Source organism: Siphateles boraxobius, unplaced genomic scaffold (genome assembly GCF_051911475.1).
Source record: "Siphateles boraxobius isolate OS27281-9 unplaced genomic scaffold, OSU_SipBor_1 117, whole genome shotgun sequence".
Taxonomy (NCBI): Eukaryota; Metazoa; Chordata; class Actinopteri; order Cypriniformes; family Leuciscidae; genus Siphateles; species Siphateles boraxobius.
Genome location: NW_027508719.1, coordinates 704,694 through 732,648, shown reverse-complemented (window position 1 = coordinate 732,648; position 27,955 = coordinate 704,694). Strand labels below are relative to the sequence as shown.

At 36.6% G+C, this 27,955-nt stretch overlaps 1 protein-coding gene across 1 annotated transcript; it reads left to right on the top strand.

Moving 5' to 3' along the window:
• Window positions 1-122: 122 nt before the first annotated feature.
• uvssa (UV-stimulated scaffold protein A) lies at window positions 123-27,955 on the top strand (the record flags this gene model as incomplete). Its single annotated transcript, XM_077201480.1, has 8 exons — window positions 123-251; window positions 10,577-10,682; window positions 16,599-16,785; window positions 18,364-18,501; window positions 18,850-19,033; window positions 19,108-19,219; window positions 27,207-27,396; window positions 27,527-27,955. Coding segments are annotated over 8 exons (1,140 nt in total), but the record flags the coding sequence as incomplete, so codon positions are not given.

Genomic DNA, 27,955 nt, shown 5'->3' with positions numbered 1-27,955 from the left:
GATCAATGATGCAAGCAGAATTCAGTTCTATTGCAAAGCAAGCGTTTTTCTTTCATACAACTCATAAATGTACTATTTACTTGAACAAAGTTATTTATTGTGTGATTTGTAATGTTTTACAGATCTTTACAAAAGTAGGCGTTGAGGAAGACCTGATGAGGAGAGCCACGGAGTTGAAGAAATCCCTGGAGCTCGCCTTGAGAAAACATGACGATCTTCATATAGACTACAAGAACAGAGAGAGAAGAGTGGTGAGATTGGTTTCCAGACAGATTTGTGTTTTCAGGCCCTGACTTTTTTGCACTGATTCTGAGAGTAAATCTGCTATTTTAACACTATTAAATGCATTAAGCAGTGCTGAGACTCTCACACCCTGTTGCTCCCAGTGTTTCCTGCATTGAAAGCATCTGTGTTGTGTGGCTGTTTTCTGTTTGTGACGTGCTGCACTACTCAAGCCAGTTTGTTATTCGTCCAACTAAAAAAGGATTTTACCAAATATAAATTTTGATCGCTACATTTTAATGGGGTCCTACTATGCTTTTCTACTTTTTCAACTTTAGTTAGTGTGTAATGTTGCTGTTTGAGCATACTCAAAGTCCACTCCAAAGGGAGATATTTTATGTAACAGAATCCCCTTTTCACAAACTACAACAATCGGCTCGTTTGGACTGCAATGCAGTTTTTCCAAATCTTATGAAGTCACAATGTTCCTCATTTAAACGTGAAAAAAGTGGACAAGGCCTGGATGAGCTGCATTAGAGAAGACAGTTGTCAAAGATTGCTGTTTGTATTACCTTAGGTTTCCGACAAATATCACGATTAAATGGTGGATAACATCGTATATAATGTATAAGAACAATACAAAAAGCATACCATTCTGAAATGTCCTGTGACATCCGTGCTTGCGAAGTGTGTGCATGAAATCCGTTCAGCGCGATCCTCTTGTTTGTTAATATTGTCAGGGTCTGAATCAAGCTCGAAATGGTTTGAAATTGACGCCATCCTCAATATTTACACTAGAGAAGAACTCGCAGTAATTAATTCCCGAACACATGCTAAGCGCTGCCAATCACAACACACTGGGCTAGCTAACCAATCACAGCACATTTCGTATTTCAGAAGGAGGGGCTTCATCGAAATCTGCGTGTTCGAGACAAGACTGGGGAGTGAGGAGCTGTAACTATTGTAAAATATGTGAAAAATAATGTGTTTTTTGAACAATCAAGCATGAAAACATTCTAGTACAACCCAAAAACAAAATCAAAACTTCGTTAAAGGACATAATAGGACCACTTCAAAGCCAGATTGTAATGCTTCTAGTGTCCTATTGTGCTTTCTTTAGTGTGTAATGTTGCTGTTTGAGCATCAAAAAGCTCAGAGTTCTTCTCTATATCAGTGTCAGTGTTTCTGAACTCCTGAAACGACTCCATTGTAGTCTTGAGTTTCTTCTGGGAACGAACACGTCACAATATTCCTCATTATAATAATTCATACGCAGAATAAAGGGGCGGGGCCTGGTTGAGTTAGTTAGTAGTGTGTTAAACTGGTGGTTATGGTAATAGGCGGGACATTTCCCAAACACACTCGAAGCGCTCGACCAATCACAACACACTGCTCCAGCCGACCAATCAGAGCACAGTGTGCTTTTCAGGAGGAGGGGCTTCATAGAGACAGGAAGTAAACAGAGCGTTACTGACAGACTGGGAAGAGAGGAGCCGCAACAATGGAGAATATGAGGAAAATAATCAACATTCAAGCAGGAAAACCTGTTCTAGTAGAGCCTGAAACAACATCATGAGGCCATAATAGATCCTCTTTAAATCCTCTTTTGTTTTTAACCATATGCAACAGAGCTACAACAATGCAAACTTATATATTAAATATGTAATATTGAAATTAATAATACAATACATTCATTTTTATAACAACTTTATAACCTATTTAATTTTCCGCAAATAAAAATGGATATGTGGTTATTTGTCCATTTTGCTAAAATCATCAAACCTAAAACTGACTGTGTTGAGTGTGTTGCAAGATGACGTGCAGCACAACACACAGTACAGAAGTAAGCTAATATAACCATTCTGAACAATACCGCATTATTCCCAGAGGAGGGCGCCCTTTCCTTACACATCACTGTTTTGTCTAAATACTGTGCTTGGGAAGGTAATGTTTGCTTGTCATAAGTGATCCATGTGCACCACAAGATGAGAAGAGTTGAGAATATTTGTGTACTGTACATTTTTAGATTACAGTGTTTAGGGTATTTGGTGTAACATCTTTGCATCGACAGCGTGAGATTCGCTCCAGTGCGGCGGGGCTCGGCTCACGTGTAATGGAGATTTGCTCAGTCTAGGGTGGAATGGGACACAGCGAGCTGTTAGAAGACACATCATTATGACACACGTTATCCGTTTTTAACTGGGCGAAAAGAACAGAGAAAGGAAGGGCGTGACATTGACAGAGCACTCGACTACATGCCAGAGAGGTTTATCACTCTCAGTGATGACTTTCAATGCAAAAAGTCAGTGCTTTGTGATAAAGAAACAGCTAAAAGGTCTTTATCATAATTAGTTCTTCCTTTTTACTCTTAAAAGCGTTCCATTACTTTATTCCCGGTATCATTGCTCTGACATGGGGCGAAAATTGCTTTCAACTCCTTAAACTCCTGCCTGTCTGAGAAAGGTGTAAAATTACTATTTATACTTTTTTTTGCCTTTATCACATGATAATGAGTTTCAGATTCAAAAAATAATAATACAAATCTGCGTGAACTGACCACTAAAAATCACCAGCTGGTTAATACATTGAGATAAAACGAAGATCCTTGCTTTGACGTTTGTATCTAATGCAATGACAGTCATACATTTGATCGTGACTTAAGTGATTTAGTTTTAGTTTTAGGTTTATTTAAAGTTTGACAAGGCAGATTATTGCAGAACAAAAACCTGAAATGTATCAAACAAAACACATACTCAAGACAACCTTATATACCTAATTTAAAGAAAACAAATATATATATATATATAAAACAAAACAAACTAACAGGTGAAATAAAACAGATGCACAGAAAAACCTGAAATACATCAGGCTTCATACAAAAAACCTGTAAGTTATTTATAAAACAATTTAAGAGCACGTGGAATAAAAGAAAGTGATCAAATACTTTATGTGTGAAACTGTAGTTCTGTTAAAATCATATTAATTATGAGGTGTACGCTAATAAATGACAAAATCGACGCCTCCTGCTGTGCTCAACATCTGAACTCCCAGCACACGCAGCTTTTGATGAGCCCATTATCCTGAAATATCCGGTGTTTATTTATCTCCATCCCATGCTTTTATTTTTCATCACAAATGACACCTTTTAGTTACTCCTATGATTAAACAGTGCTGGGTAGAAGTGTTCATTTTATCGGCTGTTTTAGTCCTGTGTCAAATGAACTTTTTAGTTTTCATCATATTTAGTCAACCTTGTAATGTCCTAGTTTTGTTTAGTCAAGTTTAAACTAAATGTCTCAATTTAGTTTTAGTCAATGAAAACTTAAACACAAATCAATAGAATGTAAACCCATACACAGGGTTTATTTTACCTCATCTAGTTTCCTGATTTATTATAGGCTATTTATCATACACTAGTAAAACAAGAAACTTCTCTCAGAAATTAAAACAGTGAAATTCCTAATAATCCAATAATTCTAAATTACATTCATGTTTTCTATTAAAACAACAGCAAAAAAGACTTTGTATTGAGAAACAGAGGTTGTGTAAGTGCATTTATTCAGCATCCATATATAAATGAGTGTAATCATGTATCAGTACGTCATGTAATCAGTCATATATCAATGTGCAAGTAATCTGCCCAGCACTGATTAAACATTATACACAGTTAAAACGCTTTATGGTTACACTTTATTTTAAGGTGTCATTGTTACAGTGTAATTAAATATTTAAGTACAGTTTAATATTAATTAACTACATGTATTTACTATAGGGTTAGGGTAGGATTAGGATTAGAGGGTTAGTTGCGTGTAATTATGCATAATTTACTGTTATTACTGTGGTAATTACATGTAACATATGTAACAAGGACACTGTAAAATAAAGTGTTACCCAAAACTGTTTATTCCTGGGCTTATTTTTGGTCAATATTTGTTTTTGAAAGAACTTAATTTTAAGTAAATTCCAGGGCAAAGAAAGGTTAATAACTTAAAACAATAACATTAGCATGTGTATATACAGTATAAATTGACACACTCACATATATATTTATATATATATATACACTATAGATAGGCAGCATTAAGTGCTTTCAAGATGAGATATGACGGAGAACTTCATGGAGTCTCACTCCAGGCTGTCTAGAACGAGTCCTCGTGACAAAGCGCATTTCGTTCTTGTTCTTCGGTCAGCTAGCGCGCTAGTCCATACACCTGAGTTATTGGTTTGCCGTAATAATTTGCGAGACCTTCCCCGTAAGAGAGGAGATTAGCATATAAATAGCAGATGCACAGAGGACCATCACAGCTGAGTACATTTAATTTTTGGTTTATAAGATTGAATGGGTTTTTAAACGCATAGCTATCAAACTTGGCCAAAGACAAATGAAGTGTAGGGCTCAGTTGTCCGAGGCTATACCTCCTCTGCTCATTTTTTAAAAGGATAACAGACTTGCTTAAGGAGTGAGCCTGGCCAACGCTTCCCTGGGCACAAAGTAATTGAGATTGCTTACAGAGTTAATTAGACCGTACAAAATATATTGGAGGGCGCGAGGAGCACTTTAGCCCTGCTGGAATGTGTTTTTCCCAGTAAGTGGGGGACATTTAACCGGAAACTCATTATCTGGACCGGTCTCAGGGTAGAGGCCGGCGCGGGATCAATAGAGTTCACTGTAAACGTCTGACTGCTGGACACACATTGTCTACATTATTCTAATATGTGCATGTCTACTGATGAGACCAGTCAGAGAGCATAGAGACAGTGTTATTAATATACATGTTTTCATTGATATTTTGAATTATTGCTATATTTTGCATTTTTGTTAATGTTTAGTAATTAGGGTCGATGCACTAAAGGTTTGTAGGCACCTGTTGCAATCGTAAGTGTTGTTCTTCTTTTTCTTCTACTTCTGCTATTGAGTCTATGGCAGCCCGTAGAAATGTATGGTAAAAAGTTGTGAAATTTGGCACACTGACAGAGGACAGTCCGAACATTAACCACAGCAAATTTGGATTCTCTAACTCAGTCCCTCAATCCCAAACTCCAAACTCAATCCCAAGACGCCATTTTGAATTTTCTATCAAAAAAAATACTTTTTGAACTTTTCCTAGATGTTTCGTCTGATATTAACCAAAATTGGCTCAGATACTCTTCAGACAATGCTGGCAAAAGGTTATTAAAAGCTTTTTGATAAACCCACCCGTTCTCGAATAACGCACAAATGAATTTAATGAAGAGGGCGCCAAATTGGATGCAAGGCTTTAGCGTATGGAGACGAGTCTTGGTGCATGTCATCACAAACCTGAGGCTACATTCAGCTTTTCAACTCAGCTACTCACCTACTGGTTAGAAGATATGAAACATTGTTTTAATTTCATAAAACTGGTCTCTTTTCATTCAGAGCTGCACACCGAGTCGAATGATCCCCAATTTTCCAATATCGGCCATTTTGAATGTTGTGATATAATGCTGTATTTTGGAAATGCATTAGTGTATAGTTACGAAACTCAGTATGTGTCATGTGGACAATGCCTTGAAGGTGCTTACAGAATAACGCCACATTCTGGTCAAAATTTATAATGAAACTCAAAAAATGCGAATAGCTTTTGATTAATTTTGCCTATTTTAATGAAAATGGTCTTGATAGATTCCTTGGGTCATTCCTAAAACAATGATAGTCTTCGAAAATTGCTGTCTCCCATTTTGAGTTTTTTTAAAGTAGTCTCAGATCAGACATGATGGCAAAAAGTTATTAAAAGCTTTTTGATTTTTGATGTTATTTATATCAGTAAAACTGTATGGCATGATGCCAAGCTGATTCTGAGGCTCATTGTCTGCTCACACTGACCACACCATAATAATTTGATAACAGTGGTCAAAAGTGATAAATAATTCATATGAGTACTGATTGTATTGTGATATTTCAGACATTTTGACTAAAATAATCTAAAAATGTCTTTAATTGTTGCAGTTAGTCTGATTCTCCCAGTTATGCTTGCTCAAACTAAATAAAATTAAGAACTGTTTGGCAACTAGTTGAAATCAAATACGTTTATTTTTTATAAATATTTTATTTTAATTCAGTTACAAAAATATATATATATATTTAATGGTTTTCATTTTTGTTTTAGTTTTTGTTTACTATAATAACCCTGGTTAGAGGGACAATATACCAGCATTTACATTTACATAAAAAAAAAATGGATCTAGTTGATTACATATTTTTATACCTATTATTGCATAGTAGAAAATACAGTAACACAAAAATACAAATGTTAATTCTGCAGTTTACACTAAAATATATTTCTGAGAAATTAATCTTGTCTATATATTCATTTAAAAGTATGATTATTTAATAATTATGACATAATTAATTTATTTTTAAATAACGTTCTTCTGACCAGTAATGGTGTGTTTCAGTATGTGATCGTTACGCTGATATCGTTTTGTGAACTACGAAAGAGTCAAACTCTCTAAATGTTTTGTATCATTCCCGAGAAACTTTCCTGGGCTACTTTACCTGATTGTCAGGGGTTTTATTTTCCTCACACAAATCCCGGTGGAAGCCGAGAGAATGAGTGTTTTAAATGCAAAGGTGATTTTCTTCAAATGTCAGCAACACCTCCGTCAGCAAAAACACACTCATTCTCAGTGTCCACACACTCCAGTCCGAGAATTATAATGCCCTCGCAAGGTTGACGGTGCTGATTCTATCGCAAAAGAATTAAAGTGATTTAAACATAACAGCTACAATTTCCATTGTGCGATGTACTTTAATCTATCAAGGAAGTAACTGCATTGGGTTAAATAAAGACAGGATGAATAAACAGTGTGTTCTTCATCTGTGGCATCAGGCATAAAGAAGTCTCGCTGAGATTGAAATGATGTTTAGAGATTGTAATTAGCTCAGGTTGCAGAAACACTGATCAATGTTTCAATTTAAGTATATGTTACCTTCCTTTTTCTTTTTTTAAAGCGGTGACAGACTTTCCCGTTCCTCTGTTTCCCTGTGGACTCTATCGGCTATTAGCAGTGCTGTTTACATGTGTTAAATACTATGAAGAATGTGGAAGCAACTAATTAAACTTTCGAGTATACTACCAAGCGTGAGGGAAACCTGTAGTGAAATAAAACCCTGTGTTTAAATGCAACAACAGTGAACACTCATCATCCTGAATCTGAAATATTTCCAGGTGAGACAGGATTAGTGCTGTCGACTTTAACGTGTTAACGCATCCGATTCATTTTTTCCAGTTTAACGCGTTAAATATTTATTACAATTAACGCATCATCCGTTTAATCTGTCATCCTTTGGCTAGAGTTACATTATATGATCTCGCTCTTCTTCATGCAAATGCTTTTTTTTTAAGCCTAATAAATGTTAAAAAATGGATAGCTTTTAATTACATTGTAATGTTGACTGGCTATAATTAATGTTTAAAATTAATTATTAATTAATTATTAATTATTGTATATTTACAATAATTATTACAATAATTATTGTATATTATATATTTTCATGAGACATCAGTAGCTGTATTAGTATGGCCTTCATTCATAAAAATATGCCATTAAAAAGGTTTTTTAAATATACCGTCTTTACGTTGTCTCTACATTAATTTGGTGAATAACTGTGAAATTATTGCATTATAAAATATATTTAAAAAGTAAGTGATTTTAATTGCGATTAATCACAGAAAAAAATTGGATTAATCTATTTTTTATTTTTATTGATTGACAGCACTAGACAAGGATACTTACATAAAAAATGAATATATTGCACATCAAGGATCATTTAGATATTATGTTGACTTCAAAGCGCCACTATTCATTGCATTACAAATTTTAGATTGAGGATACAAGGCTTGAACATTAGGGATTTGTTAATTTCACAGCCAGAGAAAGCGCACTGATGTGTGTGTGTGTGTGTGTGTGTGTGTGTGTGTGTGTGTGTGTGTGTGTGTGTGTGTGTGTGTGTGTGTGTGCACTATGGAGTTTCTGAAGCAACGCCACCAGTGCACGTAATTGAGACCTCATGCAAAGACAGTTTATACCTCAATCTGCAATTGTCAACATATAGCCTGCCTGCAATAATGAAAAATAAAAGCAAAGCAAGCTTTAGTGCTTTATATCGAGGTCATCACCGAGACAATTAGACAGAATAAATGGAAAAGGAGCGGCAGACTTTAAGCATGCCCTCGGAAAAGGAAGGGCACACAGATTATATAAACCGTTTTATTCCAACGACCCCCATATTTAAAAACTGGCATTCTGATATGCATTGTAGCGCACGGGCTGCTTAAGCACCTTTTGAGTAAATTAAAAGGCATAAATTGTGTTTAGCACTAATGCAGACGTCGTGGTTTCCCAGGCCTGTGAGTGTGAACGAGGACGGGGAAATAGCCTTGAGTTGCTTTTCACCTTTCATAAATTCTAGGCTGGGGATTTCTGTACCTTAAAAAAATTTTAAAAAAAATCATTTGCAGCCCGGTGGCTCATTGCTATTCAGCGAGGATTGATGGTGGTCATTTAGCCGGCGCTGGAAGTTAAGTGCTGCTGTCACTCTTGAAGAGCATAATTGGGAGGTTCCTCAGGTCAGCGCCACTGACAGTTTTCTCTTTTGATTAGTGTTCGAGTGATAACAAAACTTACAGCGCGAGTGATGGATGAGAGAGGGAAGCACACCTGAACACACCAGACACTTACACACACACACACAATATGATTATACTGCTTTATTCTTTTAATTAGTTGTGTTTGATAAGTCATCACTTCTTTTTCATTGAACATACTTAGAGTTAGTAACCCTAAATATTGAACTGTCAAATGATAGGCCTAACTCAAATATAGTGGTTGATTGATATGTTTTTTTGTTAAAATGCTAATAAAAACAATATAATGCTGACATAAATGTTTTACTCAATATTTAATTGTTGCTTACACTGGCAGTCCAAAGCCTGGAATAATTATGTTTTTGAAGGAAGGCTGAATTTATTTGATCAAAAATAAAGTAAAAATTGTGAAATGTTATTGCAGCTGTTTTCTATGTGCATATATAGTAAAATGTAATTTATTCCTGTGATCAAAGCATCATTACTCCATGATCTTTTTAGCATTATAAATGTCTTTATGACTGTCACTTTAATCAATTTAATGCGTCCTTGTTTACTTACTCCAAACTTTTGAATGGTGGAATTTGCATAAAAATCTGAAGCACAACTGTTTTCAACACTGATAATAATCATAAATGTTTCTTGATCATCATATTATACTGATTTCTGAAGGATCATGTGACACTGAAGACTGGAGTAATGATGCTGCAAATTCAGCTTTGATCACAGGAATAAATTACACTTTACTATATATTCACATAGAAAACAGCTGATTTACATTGTAATAATATTTCTGAATATTTACTGCATCTTTGATCAAATAAATGCAGCCTTGGTGAGCAGAAGAGACTTCTTTCAGAAACATGAAAAAAAAAATATTTATTCCAAAGTGCTTTTTTACACAATATTTGCTAAAAAATCACAGAAAATATGTGTACATTTTGTAAAATTAAATGTGTCACATACAAGTGTTAAAAGAGTACGATAAGTTTTGGCATTAACTTTCTTTGAAACCGCGAGACTTCTGAAAGCTTTCCAGGTTATCTTGACCATGAACACACTTCAGTTCAGAAAGCATGACTTCTCTTCTAGTCCGGATCTAGTTTGATCTGTTTTAAGACGGGTTTATCTAGTGTGTGTTGTTGAGCTGATCTCCTTAAAGTCCTCGTGTGATGTGAACACAGACTCTCTTCTGTACAACAAAGATGCTATCAGAAACAGTTCAAGCTAAGACTAAGACACCTGCAGATTTCGTTTATTCGGGGTTGTCTCACTTTCTGAAACCCAGCTAATTATTATGGTCTCCTTCTTTGCATGCTGACAGATGCTGGAAAATGTATTTAACATAACCAGCACTATTTTATACATTCACAGTTAGCTGGGACAATACTCAGATAGACTAGCACTAGGGGGAAAAATTGGATGTGGTCGAGTGGAAATTCTATTAAGGCTTTGAATTAAAATGTTAAGATGTCCCACGTTACTGCAGAGTTTGCGGTTGAGAGTGCTGTAAATCTGTGTTATATCCTGAGGCCACAGTGAATATCCCATCCGAGTGTTAATCAGCCCACGGAGAATTACACACACTCAGTCAGCACACAAGCACTGTTTGTTGGAGAAACACCAAAAAAAGCAGATGTGTTTTGCTACAGTAGTTTTTACTGCATGCATACAGTTGGAGTAAGCTGAGAAAAACTACTTGTTTATTAAGTGTTATTTATTGTAATGTGTGTTTTCTGAGCTAGATGAGAGCTCCTGAGGACGGAGAGGACAGCGAGGAGGATTTTGTGGACGTGCCGGAGAAGGAGGGCTATGAACCTCATATTCCTGAACATCTGCGGGCTGAGTACGGTGAGTTTGTTCAGGTGCATCATGGGTAATCCAGATAATCTCGGGTGGATACGACCACACACTTCTGGTGAGCGCTTCAAAGCTGGGAAGTCCTCCGGGAAAGCCTGTTTGTTTGCAGTGCTGGGATGGGGATATTGGTGAGTTTAGCTGTTTAAAGGCTCAAAGCACAAAAGGAGAGTTTGTTTTTGAGAGTTAAGGTGTAAAGCATGAAGCGCTCGTGCTCAGAGTGACGTACCACTTCAAAAGCTGTACCGTTTACTTCAAAAGTAGGTCATTTGAAAGTGAATTAAAACCCTGCTATTGCCTTCGGGTCCGGTTTGAGTATTATTATTTTTTAATCCATAATTTTGTAAGTGTGTTAAGACTGTCAAAATACACATTATTTATTTTTTTCAGATTTTTTTTAACAAAAAAAGATATAGCCATTTAAACTAAATTGTTACGCCTTCTCCGTCCGGGTCCGTTTTGACCCGAAAGTGAACTGTGGCTTTACACAGGAAATTATGCTGATTTTTTTCATCAATTTTTTTAGTTAAATTTGTCTCAAATTGATTGTGTAAAATACATTTAGCCTCTTTCCTACACTCATACACATTTTTTCCTCCATAGTTATAAACATGCTTGCGCATAAACACACACAATAATTCTGAAATTGAAATAAAATTACATAAACAAATGAATGCCTTAGGGAATGTTTACAAAACATTGTTTTCAACTGAAAATTGAAAACTTTTTATGTGTTTTGGCCGTTTATTTGTGTTTTGGGGGCCTGAAAACTCAAGATTTTTTTAAAAACGGGCTTCAAAGTGCAAGTGTTTGAGAACAAAACCTTTACCGCCTCCATTTAAACAACAAAAACGTAAATTTGTGAAAACTGACGTCATGACATGTTTGCGGGGTGTATTAATAAAATTTCGCAGATGCGTGTGAACGGGCATCATCTGTTTTTAGTACATTGTTGTCATGTAAATACACTCTTAATGTGGTTGTAGAGCAAACGTTCATAGACCAAAATAGTCTAAATTAAGTTTGGACATTTCACTTTGCTTCCACCTATTATTGATGAACCATTGCAGCAGGGAAAGGAGATTCAAGCGGTTTATCAACATTTTCATGCAACTAAAATTAATATATTTAGTTTGAAAACATTGAAAAAGTTTGAAAACGTAATATTGTTAGAAAAATAATATGTATTTTTCATAAATTTAGACTGTTTTGAGCAGTCAGGAGTTGGTAATTTAATCCATTGAAGTCATTGGGGTTCATACGGGTAATTATCTTATTATATGTTCTTATACGTTTATTCTAATGATATATTAAAATAAAATGGCATAAATATTGATAAAAACTATATTTTTCTGCATCTCACTGGTTTTTGCAATTTTGAATTTCTCAATTATTTTAATAAATAAAAAGTGAAGCAATAGCGTGGTAAAAACATGGTAACATCCAAAACTTTACCACTTTTCTGCATTTACTCATTAATGAGAAGTTACTGGTTAGATACACAAAACATGTTTTTAGTTGAAAAATATTAAGTTATGATAGTTTTGTGAGCTTACATTCCGACGTGTCCAAATGGTGTATAAAGATTTTAATCCATTAGTATGGTTAAACTGGAAATATAACAGATTCATATCTTAAATAAATATGCTGTATTTATTATAAAGATGAATCCCATAAAATCTTTCAAGAACATTTATTTCCAGGTCACTACAAAATCAAAGGAAAAAGAATGACTTTTTTTTATTGTTTTGCATTGTGACATTTTATTCACTTTTCCCTTTAAATTCTCAACAAACAAAAAAAGCTTAAATTGCAAAGTGTATTTACACATCAGGGTAATATTAGGCACTTGTTGTGCTGCCTTAAATTTGTGGATTTATAGGTAAAACAAATATTTTGTATGGCATTACAGTTATAAGAATCACCATTTGATGATAATTTGGTGTGAAATGTGAGAAGCACAATAATATCACATTCACTGTAAAACAGCTGCACATTTAATAAACTCTGATCTCTTTTTGAAAGGTAATAAATTGCTTTAAGCCTGGTTTAAATCAATTATAACCTGGGGCCGCAGATAGAAATCTGTTTTGACAGCTGAGTATTTGTACATGCAGAAGACTGTTGTCCACCTGGGCAAGGACAGCTCTATCGACAGGAAGCCACAGGCCAAAGACAGAGGTCACGCAAAAGGTCAAACACCAGCTAAATACCACAGATTATATTTGACCTCAAATCCTGTCCCGTTTTGAATTTACTGCCATGAAAATAATCGATTACAGTAGCTAATGAGGTCCATGCAGTGGTTTAGTAATTTCCCGATTTTCCTGCTAATGTATGTTGAACTCCACACACACACACACACACACACACACACCGAGATGTGATTTCTGCTCTCCGTCCTGCTCTCTTTCTTCATTCGTTTCCTCTCAGCATCTCTAAGCAGGCAGTAACTGAAGATTCATTAGGATATCATTTCTACAACTTCACAGAGCCAAGCTGCTTTCTGCAGTAAAGTATGTAATGATCAGTGCACTGGCCATGCCAAATTAACAATGCACTGGTGTTAATGAGCGCCCATTAGCTTAGAGCGGTAATTTACACCTGCTTCTGTGCGCTAAACTGTTCACAAACCAACTGAGGGACGTGCTGAAGTTTAAAGGGGTCACGACGTGGATTTTTTTATTACTTTCAAATGCTACTTTTACTTATAATGTTAATAAAATATATATGTATGTGGAAAAAACAATATTTTCAAGCGTCATTCTGACCTTCTGTCTGAAATGATCAGTTTTTAATGTGCGGCTCCTTTAAGGCTTTGTCAGTAAACACACACTGTTATGATTGGCTAATGTCACTGCATAGGAAACCATATCAACACACACTCGCTATTTCATGCGAGTAAGTGTTCTGAAAAACAGTATCCATATTTCAGTAATTCAAATTAAAAGGTGAAATTAATATATTTAGTATATATAACTATATACATATGCATGATTATACTTTTCGCAGGGCCGACATTTCTGTATTTAAAATCCTTTTTTATTATTGATTTCATGTAATATATTTCAATTTTTAGGAGATTTTGAATTTGGGGTTTTCATAAGCCATAATCATCAAAATTATAACTTTTGCACGATATTCAAATTTTTTGAGTTTCACCTGTATAATCATCCGACTTGTTCCAGATGCTGTAAACCTCCTGAAGTGTGTACAGACACACACCAGCTGTTAAACTGGACAGTGTAGACAGCGTTAGTCATTGTAATGACTTCTGTTTGCTTTAAACGCGACATCACATCCAGTGTCGGCAAATGTATGCCGATAAGTGTCCAGTGGGCGGGGCCTATGGTGCGATGATGTAGAAATATTCACTGATGTCATATGCACATGTATTTGCCCGTGCGAGCTGTTTCTGCAGCTTGATTAAATAAATGCTTTGTTTATAATGAGTAAGTTTTACTCGCTGAATCTTGAATCAAAGATCTCCTAAGTGTCCAAAGATCAAGGCAAGTTTGATTGGTCATGTCATGACCCCTTTACTACTTACTGATCTAGATATTAACCCCGAATATGGGTAGTAGCAGTAGTACTAGTGATGCTAACCTTAGCAAACGCCACCAGCAATATTGTATCACAGTGAGTCAGATCTGAGTGTATGTCATTTCGTTTCTATTGAATTAAATGCGAAAAGCAGTCTTTTTTTTTTGCTGCACTCTACATGCAAAGGAATATAGATTGAAAATGGAAATTGTGCATTAAGAGCGCAACCATTCGCAGTGTAATTTAAATACTCCTAAAACGGGACGTGGGAAATATAATTCTGATTTACTGCCAAGTTAACTCCATCATTTCAGATTTATCAATCAGCGCAAGTTAGGATCAGCCATTTCATTTAATATTACATCAACCTGTCACAGGACTCCAGCTCATCTCTGGCTAATCTTTCACTTTCTTTCTTTCTTTCTTTCAATATCGCTCCGGCTCTCTCATCCAGAGAAACCTTTTCATTCGAAAAGTATTTTGTCTGTTCCTCTCCTCCTTTCTCTCTCTCTCTCTTTCGCCATTCCTTTCACAACAGAGCTTTTATCTATCCCTTTATCCCAGCGTTCCTGTCAGGGCGTTATCTCTCTCAAAATTTACATTTTAATTACAAGGCCTGCTGAACTCAGGAAAATCAATAACGCCACCATTGGCAGCTCAACTCTATGTCTACCGCTGGGCCTCTCTATTTCCTCTTATTGATTTATCTCTTTAGCACCTGCAACTTTATTGCTTCAGACAAATAGCTACCATTTTGGTCAATTTGAACAGAAAAAGAAAGGATTTGGTCGTATTTCATGATTCCCCATGCTGGCGTGCCGCTGTAATGCAGTAAGTCGCGGAGAGGGAGTGAGCCTGGATTAACTGTATACACCAGAGGATTGTCCTTAGACCTTAACATATTTTCTTTAGTGTGTAAACCACTCTTTCTGCTTAATTGAACTAAGGTATCACTTTCACTATTGCTTATAGTTAGGGTTAGAGATTTGTTGATAAGTGATCAGAGTTATATTTGCAGGGGGACAATAAAACAGGCCAAGAAATCTCATAGGCGTACACTGAAGGAGGACCTGAACCCTCAAACATATATTTTTAGGGTTGTGCAACGATTAATCGCATCCAAAATAAAAGTTTGTGTTTACATAATATGTGTGTGTGTACTGTGTGTAATTATTTTGTATATATAAATACACACACATATGCATGTATATATTTAAGAAATATTTGCATGTATATATTTCTATATCATTTATACTATATATTATATATAAATATAAATATTTTATTTATAAATAACGAATAAATATTTTTCTTAAATATATACAAATATTTGCATGTATATGCTGTATAAATATTTATATATAATTTATATTATAAATATTTTATATATAAATAACAGATTTTTCTTCAATATATACATGCATGTGTGTGCATTTATATATACAAAAATATTATACACCGTAGACGTGTATATTATGTAAACACAAACTTTATTTAATTGTAATTAATCGTTGTACAGCCCTAGTTTTGCTGCAAGCTAAAGCTAAAGTTGAACCTGAATGTGTGTGAAGTGAAATATTTATATTGTGAGTTATATAAATGTGAGTTATTTATATAAAAAAGTAGTAATCAAAATACACATACAGTATTTATTAAATGTATCTGAAAATACTGCCCATTATGTAGACTTAAAAACCATATTTGTTGATAATGTCACAGGCCGGCTCATAGCCTGTGGCAAAAATGAGGGGACACAAACAACAGGTATAGGCCAATCTAAAAGGTTCTTTATTGTAAACCAAAAACTATTAACTTTAACCAAAAGAAAAGGGAATGAGGTGTGAAAATGTCATAATGTAGGGTGTATGTAAAGTGCAGGGATGCGTGAATCTGTGTGTGAACATGACTGAGTAGAAACTAAGTAAAACTACAAAGGAACAAACAAAGCAGGATCATACCTGGAGGAGCAGAGAGAGAGAGAGAGAGAGAGAGGTTAGGGAGGCAGTTTAAATACCCTGAGCCCAGGTGGCTCCAATCACTAACGACCCTCCTGTGCCTGCAGGAGAAACCACCCCTGCAAAGCAGAGCCATGACAATAAGCTATAAGAACATTCACCCACATGTCCATGTATAGTGGTCAGGTGTCTCGTAATCACTCTTATGAGGAATTCACCGTACTTTCAAGTTTTAAGCTGGGAAGCTTTAGGCTGAGTCTCAGATCTTAGTCCAGCTAAAGCCATGCACACTCCCACAGGAACTGCTCAGTCCAGTAGACCATGTGCTGGGATCCTTAATAATACACTTTAGATGTGGCGTTCTGAACGTTTGACTTGTTTTTGTCGTTCTTTTCCTCGTTGTCTCTCACAGGACTTGATGAAACTCCCTCAACATCAGCCTCTGAGGTCAAAGCAAAGCCTTCGAAACCTGCGGTCAAACGCCCCGTTCCCCTGGTGTCTCGACTGAAGAGGAAGAGGAGTGATGAAGAGCAGGACCCCACCTGTGCTGCCGCCACGCTGCGTGTGCTCAGACAGAGGCTCGACGCTGCCCCGGCCAGGTGATCGGATCAGTCAACACACACACATGGACAACACACACTGATGGACACCACACTCTCTGAAAGAAGCCTCATTTTTTAAAAAAAGTTCTTTTTAAAAAAAGTTCTAATATGTACCATTTATATACTAATATATACACTTTTGGTAACAATATGTACCTTTGAGTTACTAATATGCACTCCTCAGGTACAAAAGTGTAGCTTTTGAAAGGGTACTGCCCCAGTGACAGCGTTTGGACCTTTTATCTGAGAGTGTAGGGCAGAAAAAGAGAACGGTTTAATAGCAGTGAAAGACTGAAATATATGGAAATTATTAAATGCTCAAAGGGATTTAACAGTATGGAATACTGGCAAATATTTTAGTGAAATCTGAGAAAATATTGTGTAAATTAAATATAAAATAGCTTTTAAAAACTGTATCGACTGACCACTACCACTATTCTATATGTTGCAGTTCTGACTGTGAGCTTTCAACATGTGTTTTTAAATGTTCCCTTCCTCTATTACTGTAACAGAGTTACATTTGTAGCAGAAATACAGATTCTATATTTTATGATTTAAAAAACATCTTATGATGTTTTTCATATTTTTATATTAAACTATTCATAAAATATAATATTTAAAGGTACACTATGTAATATGTTTATATTTTAGACCTGACAGGATGGTTTTCACAGTAAATTGCGTACATGCATCACTCGTGTGCGTGCGTGCGTGTGCGTGCGTGCGTGTGCGTGTGTGCGTGCGTGCGTGCGCGTGCGTGCGTGCGTGTGTGTGTGTGTGTGTGTGTGTGTGTGTGTGTGTGTGTGTACAGAGAAGAGTGCTGGAGAAAAGAGAACAAGACAGAGCTCGTAATATAACAAGAATCAACATCAGATCCTGAGTGTGTGTTTGTGGGGAAAACTACAGTAACATCTTTATCTTTTCAGTTTGAGATCTTTCCATCTAAACTGGTTATTTCTCTTAATATAATAATCATCTCTCTGTCTTTAGTTATGATAAGAATCATATTCATCCGTACAGTCACACAGAGCCGAAGCACAACCAAAACAATGTTCATCTGCAAAATGGATCCAGTTTTGTCTTTTAACTGATAGAAGGACAAAAGTTACATACCGTAGTGTACTTTAAAAAATGTTTTTATTAAAAACCTAAAATTAAACATTTTGGCATTGTTGTTCTGATGTTTTTTTTCGTTTGATTGGAGATTTTAGGGTACGTTAACATGACAACGATGTATGTTTTTCCTTTGTGTTTTTCGCATACAAACGACAACGTTGTCAAAACAATCCCCCGTTCACAAGGATCCACGAAAACGACTGAAAGCGCTGTATAGATGGCGATGTCTCTTTATAAAGAAACACTACGCGTCTATACACTGGACACGTAACACGCATGATGTCACCGTTTACACAAATTCACGTTTTTGTAGTTTTACACGGAGGCGATAGCGGTATCGTTTTCAAAAACTTGCACCTTGAAACCCGTTTTCAGGGCCCCAAAATGCTTTTGTCGTGTGAATGAATGACCAAAACGCATAGAAGATTTTGTTGAATAAGTGTGTTGTGGTTGTTTCAGTGTGTGTGAGTCCGTGGTGAGCAGTGGCCAGGAGGGCATGAGCGAAGAGAAAGCCTCGGTTGAGGCGCCCGTCGTCCCGTTTGGACTGGATCTCTACTACTGGGGAGAGGAGCAGCCCACTGCTGGAAAAATCATCAAGTACGCTCTCGTTCATGAGAAACATGCTTCATCCCTCTCTCATTGCACTGTGAATGGGTTGTGTTATGTGTGTGACCACTAGAGAGCACCATTGCATGACTTCACATCAACTCCTGTTCACCTAAACTGACTGATTTACTGTTTGGCATCATGATACAAGATTTATGCGTACTATATAGAGTCATGAAAAACCTGGAAATATCAGGAATTCATAATTTCACGGGCTGGAAAAGTCATCGAGATCAATGACAGTCGTGCAAAAAATGCACTTTGTGAAGGCAATTTTTACACGATGATGTGATGTGTGGTATTTCTTTCAGTAAGAGCTGTTTTTCCACTGGTTTTCAGGCACACGTCACAGCACCAGTTCTGGGTTCCTCACGAGGTGGAAGAAGAAGTGGAAAACAAGGAGCTTTCTGCAGAGATGAAGTCGAGATACATCACATTCGCTGGGAAATTCAAACCTGTGGAGCACAAGTGCAAAGCACCGATGCCAGATGGATCTTTGTGTGAACGTCAAGATAGAGTAAAGGTCAGGAATGCAACAGCACATGAGCAGGACACCGACTGAATAAAGTGCTGAAATGAAATGAAATGTAATTTCAGTGCCCGTTCCATGGACGCATTATCCCTCGGGATGAGCTGGGAAGGCCGGTTAACCCTGAAGATGCTCTGCGGTTGGAGAAGGAGAAGTGGGAACGCCAGGAGCAGCGGCCAGGTCAGTTCATGCAACCGGTTTAACTCTATACACTCAAACCAACATTTACTCAGACACTTCAACATTTCTCACGTTATCGAAAATAGTGATAAAATGAGTTATTAAATCAGTTGATATTTCACTGGTTTTGTCCATCTGTCTCACTAGACTGTCTCACACATGAATTATGTTGAATATCTGTCAGCTGTTAAATTTAACTACACAATTAGATAATACCAGTTTAGCTCAACCAATCACCAAGCAATGCTTCATGTTGTTCAGTCTGTGCTGTAAAAATGTGCATTAGCAATTAAAGAAAAAACACTTCAGCAAAACATGATCAGCTCAAAGTGTCGGAATCATTTTTGGTCCTAAATTTTACTGGTAGTCACTGTATGAAGAATTTATCCTCACTTACATAAATGAACTATAGTGTCCTGCACACACTAGTAAACAAATATCACAAATGATATCTGGTGTCTGAATAATGTTTGGATTGACTGTATGTAACTTAACTAGTCAGAGCACAATCTTTTGGCGATCTTTGTGTAACACAAAAGGTGTTCTTGAGTTTTTTTCTCGCTATGATGACAGCAATGGTTGTTAAATGGGTGATTATTTTCTTTCCTCTGCGGAAGATATTCTGAAGAACATTTCAGCTGTTTTTGTCCATACCACGTCAATCAGTTCAAACGATTTCATTTACAGTGGATTGCTTTTAATGGTGTTTTCTGTCATTTCGGAGCATGAACGTGCTTATATACATTCATTGTATGGAAAAGAGCAGTGTGAGCATTCTTCAAGATACCTCCTTTTGTGTAAGAAAGTCTTATCTGGGGAACTGCCTCGTAACATGTTTGCCAAACCGCTTGTCTTTAGGCAGGGTTTCCCAAACTGTTTTATCCGCCGATATGCACCCTGTAATTTTAAATAATATTTTATTAATGTAACAACAACTCATTCACCTGTTTGTGATTTTCTAATGTTAGTTAATGGTCACATGACACGCACAGATACAATATCTTATCATTTTTAAAGTGTTGTGTTTTTTTTAATTTTTTTATTATTATTTATAAATAGGGCTGCACATTTAAAGGGATTATTGTTATTAAATGAAGATATTATGGAAGCTTGTTTCCGCCACAGAATAAAACATTTTAAAAGGTAATTGCGACTTTTTCCTCTCACAATTGCGAGTTTACATCTCGCAATTCTGACATCGTTTCTCAGAATTGTGAGAAATAAACTCGCAATTATATTCTGTGTCGGAAACAAGCTTCCATAGATATAAATATATTCTGTCGTAAATTAAAATGGTCCTGTAAAATAAAAATAAAAATTATTACATCATTAATAACTTCATCATTAATATTTATGTCTTAAATTCTCACAATCATATCCTCAAACTTTTATTTTGGAGGAATGCTGGTGAAATGCTGTAAACTTCTGCCCACAAATTATGCAAATGAAGTGAACCAAGCGCACATCGCATTCCCTGAATGCACGTTAAACTCGCTGCACATACATAGATGGAGTTGAAAAGCAGCATTTACTTATTCAGATTAATTGTGCAGCCATGTGTTTTTATTTTAATGTCACATTTGATGTAATTATTAGCTTTTTGTTTCATTTGTCAAACCCTGTCTTAAGGCATGTTTAATGCATCCTTGCCAAATCGACTTCACACACACCAAACCTTTTCAGCTTGATCATCTTCCTTCATTTGCCCTGGTGTTTTGGAGACCCCCGGCCCTTCAGTAGCCAGTGTCCAGGCCAAATCCCAAATCCCAGACATCCATCACCCTCAGTCTGCGGGACTCCAGGAAGAGATGAACTGATGCAATCCCCATCCAAGTCATCATCAATACTCGGATAATAGGACAGGCTGCATCTCACTCCTGCTCTTTCTCTCTCTGGCTTCTTTTCTTGTGGAGTCGGGTGCTAAAAGCCAATTAAGCGCCGTCTCCATGCTGTCACTGGAGCGTCGGATGTGCTTTCTTTGGCCACACTTTACTTGTTAACAAACAGTTATCTGAGGCAACTGACTTCAGGGCCCGCTGACCACTGGCTTGTGAAATAGCATCTTTTGTAACTAAGTAAGCTATCGATCCCCGTGACTCCATCACGGGGACACGCCGCTTCTCAGGGTAACCACAGGAACCCCGCCCCCCACGCCGCCGGTGTCCATCAGTCCCTCGACTGAACACTCGAAACATTGATTTCTGCTTCAGCCCGACAAAAACACTTCTGATGCTCGTGACTCTCTACACTGTATTTGTTCTGTGTCTGACGTTCTCGTTCTCTTGAGTTTAAACAAACCCCTGATCTACAGTAAGTGTGATCTAGCACGTACTTGCAATTCGATGAAAAATCATATTGATTTACAGTGAAGTAGGGACCTGACCATATCTAGAGATCAGAATATCATAGACTCTCAGGGAAGAAATGTTACAGAAGCTCTCAGTGCTGGTAGTGACGGATTACTTAATCTGGATTACTTAATCCGATTCCAAAAAAATGGGTACTTGTAATTAAAGGTGCATTGTGTAATATTTCTGAGGATCTATTGACAGAAATGCAATATAAGATCCATAATTATGTTTTCAGTGGTGTATAAAGACCTTGCATAATGAACCGTTATGTTTTTATTACCTTATAGCGCTTTTCCACTGCATGGTACGGCTCAGTACGGTTCGGCGCGGCACGGTTCGGCTCGCTTCGCTTTTCCACTGCGTGGTACGACTCGGCTCGGCGCGGCACGGCTCGGTTCGCTTTAGCTCGGTTGCTTTTCCACTGCAGTTAGTACCGCTTCAAAGTGGGTGGGATTATGACTGATCGTTATAGTTTATCCGCTCCTCTGCAACTAACAAGAGGAACGTCTGCGCTTCTCGTCCACTGACCACGATTCAGCCATTTCTTTTTTGGAAGTTTTTTTTCTTCAAGCAAGTCAAGCAAGTAGTTTTAAAACAGGTGCTACAGCGGTGGCTGTTACTGGCTATTTAAATCTAGCGGGTTTGATGTCTCACAAATACAATGACGCTGGTAGTGACGATTCTGTCTGTCTGACCAATCAGTGATCTACAGTGCTTCCACGTCACATTTTAGTATCGGTACGGTACGCTTGGAACCTCAACAGAGGTGGTACCATTTAAAGCGAGCCGTACCGTACCGTACCATGCAGTGGAAAAGCGCCACAAGTGAGCCGTACCGAGCCGTACCGTACCATGCAGTGGAAAAGCGCCAAAGCGTGCCGTACCGAACGGAACCGTACCGTACCATGCAGTGGAAAAGCGCCAAAGCGTGCCGTACCGAACGGAACCGTACCGTACCATGCAGTGGAAAAGCGCCAATAGAATGAGCGGTTTCTGTCTACACACACCGCGGGTTCCCTTACATTGAAATGCGCCGACATGTTTCTACAGTAGCCCTAAACGGACAAACGCGTTTCGTTACTATGTTGCTCTTCGTGCAAGGAAGCAAGCTAAGTTCAGCGAATAAAACACTAACACAATGATGAAAACGTAACAATAATATTTGCAATAACATATAGTTTTACTGAATAATTAAGAAAACATAATTTCTTAATTTATCTTTGGAAAAGAAACCTCATTGCTGAACTGGCTACTCTCTGATGTCTCAGACGACGACATCACTTCCTGTCGGCCACCGTAACTTTTGTTAGTTGCAATTCGTAACCTCACCACTAGATGCCGCTAAAACTCACACACTGCACCTTTAAAGTCCCCCTGTAGTCAATAATCGTATCCCTTAAAACTCATCTTTGATCACTAAAATTACATAATTGTGTTTTTCCTTGAAAATAAATCTTCATGCCTTAAAATATCTTGAATGTAACTCGACACCCTTGCCTCATTTAGTATGCACGGCTCTATGAATATGCAAACGAGCCCCGCCTCCACTCACTCACTCACTCACTCAGAGATCCACTCGTTGACGATCACACGTTGATCTGATTGGTAACAAGGTAGTTTGTGACGTCAGAAACACCAGCGATTTCAAACCGTGTTTTTGAGACTGTCTTTGGTTCACTGCAGATTTAAGCAGAAAATACTCAGCAATGCTGTCGACTTATGAATTTACACATGGTTTGTCTTAAAGCATATTAAAAACACCACATAGACATATAAACAACATTAAAAGCTGGATTTTCCCCACAGGGGGACTTTAAGTTGTTATTTAATTGTAATTACTTTTTTATTGATTACATCATGATTACGTATTATTCACACAATGGCAGTAAATCATTCATAATTTATTGTCTCCCCAATTCTTCTGTTGGTTACAATTTATTTAAATGTGTCGTTGTTACACGTTACATGTATTTACTATAGTAATAACTATAAATTATGCATAATTACATGCAACTAACCCTAAACCAAACCCTAATCCTAACCCTATAGTAAATTAATTTAGTTAATTATTATTACCCAGTACTTAAATATGTAATTATTTTGTACCCAGTACTTAAATATGTAATTACAATGTAACAAGACCACATTAAATTATAGTCTAACCCTTCTTTTAAATGGTTTACATTTTCCTTTGTAAAAAAGCATATTGCTTATATACATTCATAAAGTCGTCTAGTTTTGTGAAATATGTGGCAATAATTACATGGAAAACGTTTGACCACTGGTTTACGGAAATCGTTTCACTTTTAAGAAGTTTTTTTCTCAACATTGCAAAATTACATATCAGACTCCTAACGAACACATGAATTATTATGAGTCATTTAACCATGCATTGCTGTATTTAACACATTTTTATGATCACTTAATATCCTTTAATTAAACTCACAGGGGAACCCTAATGTAATGTTTAATGTTGTTAATAACAAAGAAAGGAATATATTTTCTCTTTTTTTGTAGTTTTATGTCAATATGGTGCAAGATTATCCTGTAAGTTCAACAAATTAGTTCAAAAGTAGTCAGATTATATATTAAATCCATGTATACATAATGGATTACATTTCTAACTACAGTTTTGTCATGGAACAAATCCTGTTTCAACGGCGAATGCTTTTGTAGGAACTTGTCGGCTGAACATTTGTTTTGGTGAAATAACACAAAGATTAACGAAAGTGTTTTTATAAAAGTATCCACCTTATTCTGCTCTAAACAATGGGCGCAGCCATGACGACGACTCCGGTTGCCTACTTCCGGTTCGAATTGTATAAGCAGTGAGAGAATGAGTTCAGGCTCTACATGTGCTGTTGTTGGTTGTTTTAACAATTCAAAGAAGATAAAAAACTTTTTAGAAACTGGGTGCTTTGAGCATAAGATAAAAAGGAGAGAATGCCTATGTCGTGTTCGTATCAGCTACATTCAATACCAGAGAGAAGACGGTTTTTTTTGGTTAGCTGCGCTAAAACTGATGCATCCAACGAAAAAGGTGTAATATGTTACCAGTAGGGATGGGCATTTCAAGCAAAAATAATATTCGAAGATCGCTGGGTTTTATGCAATTAATATTCGAGAATCGCACCCCTCCATCACATCACGCACACATGCATGTAAAGACTATAGGCACATGAGCAAAGCGGAGCAGTGTGACGCTTAAATATAAGTTAAACAAAAAACAACTAAACATTCATTTTATATTTAAGTTTCACAATATAATGTTTTTTTTTAAATTTGTTTCATCCATGTTGATTATATGAAAAGGGAACCGCATAAGATGAGTCAGATATGATCATAAGATGCCCAATATATCGGAAAACATTTGGAATGGCTCAGATGATTTTGACCACTTATCAAGTTTTGTTTTGTAGAAAGCCTTTCTTTAAAGTGAATTTCGTTTAGTATAAATTGTATCTTCATTTTTATCAATGTTTTATCAACAAATTGCCTGGAATAATAAATAAGAAGCAAATATTGTAGATATACAGGACACGGATGCGCGGGCGCGTGAACTGGAGCGCGTCTTATTAATCAACGAAACTCAGCGTATAAGTTACTTGCCTCACATACATGATAAGTATATCTATAGAAAGCTTGAAATGTGTACTTTTAAACAAAATAATCGAAAACGAGAAATGGGCTGCTCTCTGCTTATGTATAGGTTAATTCGTATGAAGTGTGCATTTCTCTCTATATGCGCGTTCACTAGTACGAAGATGGCGAGTCAGCATGCATCATCAAATTTATCTTTGCAGTCGACACTTACAGAAAACACTAGTTATTAATAAACAATTCAAATGTTTGATGCATAATCATTACTTTTTGCCGGGGTTTTTTTGTGTGGCAAGCTTATGCGTGCGTTGAGATGCAGAATAGGAAATATATTACGAAAACGCTCATTATGGTTTAGCATTCTCTCCCATATAGTATACATAACTTCCAACCCAACTTCAGTCGTGCACGGGCAGGGGCAGCCCTACTTATTTTCTAACCAGCACATCACTGCGACGTTCTGAGCAAGCGGCGCTTAATCTTCATAAAGCTTCGAACCGGAAAAGGACAACCGGCTTCCGGTTCAAACCCGCAATGAATCATGGGTAAATTCGCTAACCAGGAAAAAGGTGGATATAAGCTTGATATTTATGCGTTTCTGTCCTCCATAAAATGATCTCATTCTCCTCCATTTTAAGTGCCTGATTTTCTTCCATAGAAAACGAGAGATGAGTTTGTTATTTCTTGAACTTAACTTTGATCCCAGCATATTCCTTTTTCGTTGAGAAAGGTGCAAGCCTACAAGAGAGGTGTGTGTGTGTGTGTGTGTGTGTGTGTGTGTGTGTGTGTGTGTGTGTGTGTGTGTGTGTGTGTGTGTGTGTGTGTGTGCGTGTGTGCGTGTGTGTTGTGCAGCTGTTGCATATGCGAGGTGTTGACAGAGGAGCGAGTCCTGCTGCTCAGCTCAAGTTAAAGCCCATTATCTTCTTCATCTTCGTCATCTCCAGATGGGTCTGAAAGGCTGTGTGTCGGTTGCATGTGTTGCTCAGACTGATGAAGCGCAGTGCTCTGTGCAATTAAACACTTTAGAGATTGTACATAAATAGGCTAACGTTTTATCATCACAAGATACGCATGTATCAACGGTGAGGGACGTGCTTAATGAAAACTTGAGGATTCTGAGAGAGAGAGAGAGAGAGAGAGAGAGAGAGAGAGAGAGAGAGAGAGAGAGAGAGAGAGAGAGAGAGAGAGAGAGAGACTAAACAAGACCAATATTTCAAATTTTCCTGTTTTCATTTAAAGGATGGATTAAAATACCTTTTTAAATAAAAATATTTTGTCTCTTTAATTACTTTCTATCTATCAATCTCTCTCTCTATATCTATCTATCTATCTATCTATCTATCTATCTATCTATCTATCTATCTATCTATCTGTACCTATCTCTGTCTATCTATCCATCTCTCTATCTATCTATCTATCTATCTATCTATCTATCTATCTATCTATCTATCTGTACCTATCTCTGTCTATCTATCTATCTATCTATCTATCTGTACCTATCTCTGTCTATCTATCTATCTATCTATCTATCTATCTATCTATATATATATATATATATATATATATCTTATCTTATCTTTATGTCTAACTGTCTGTCTCCATCATTTGAATTTTACAATATAAAAAAAATAAAAAATATTTTGATTCTGCAGAGATGCATTAAATTGTTCAAAAGTGACATTTCTAATAATACAAAAAAAAATACATTTCAAATAAATTCTGTCCTTTTTAACTTCATCAAAGAATCCTGAAAAAAAGCATCACGGTTTCCACAAAACTATTAATCAGCAAAACTCTTTTCAACATTGATAATAATAAGAAATTATTCCTGACCACCAAATCAGCATTTAATATTGATTTCCAGTCCAAGGTTTACGTATCTTTTTCAACACTGTCAAGTTAGAAATGCCATTACTTTCACACACATTATAGCAAAATCAGAGGATGAGATCTTTATTCCATGGCATAAATGTTTGACCACAGAAGAATCATACTGAGAATATGAAGAGCTCCTCATGAAAGTGTGTGTGTTTCAGACTGGAGAGACCCAGAGCTCATGAGGGACATCGAGGCGGCGACTGGAGAAGATCTGGGATCATCCCGGACTTACGGGAAGGGGAAGAAGGGAGGAAAAGGGAAGTCGAGGAAAAAGTACCCAAACCTTACAGACTTGAAGCAAAATGCCAATACGTCTCGTTCCAGATTAGAGAAGAAAGTCTTCAACAAGTAAGTAGCATTGATGTTCAAGATTCAAATCTAAATATGACTCATATTTCTGTCTTATATTAGGAGACAAGTACATGTGTCTTGAACTCTGGCACAATGTATCTGAGTAATCTTGATGTTTTCCTCACAGGAGCTCCATGAGGAGAGTGACGGAGGTCATGAACAAGATGGACAAGAGGAAACATGACAAATTTGCCAATCAGTTTAACTATGCACTGAACTGATTATTCTCTCTTCACAAATCAACTTTACACTTTATAGATTTTAATATCATTTAGGATTTTGTTGTTGTATCAATTTAAAATTTGAATCCAGTGTATTGTTTTCCAGCTTTTGTCATTGTTTGCTTCATTATAATATTTATATATTTCAGAATTTAAAACATTAGTGTGTTGTTAATGTGTCACAGTCATGTTTATATAAAGTTGTTTTTTTATTTGAGGGTTCCTTTGTTGTAAACATTAGAAATGCCCCACAGCAAAAATGTATTTTGAGGATTTTCTTACATTTCTAATTGAGAAGATTGCTGTATTAATGATAAAGTTTTATATGTTCTTCA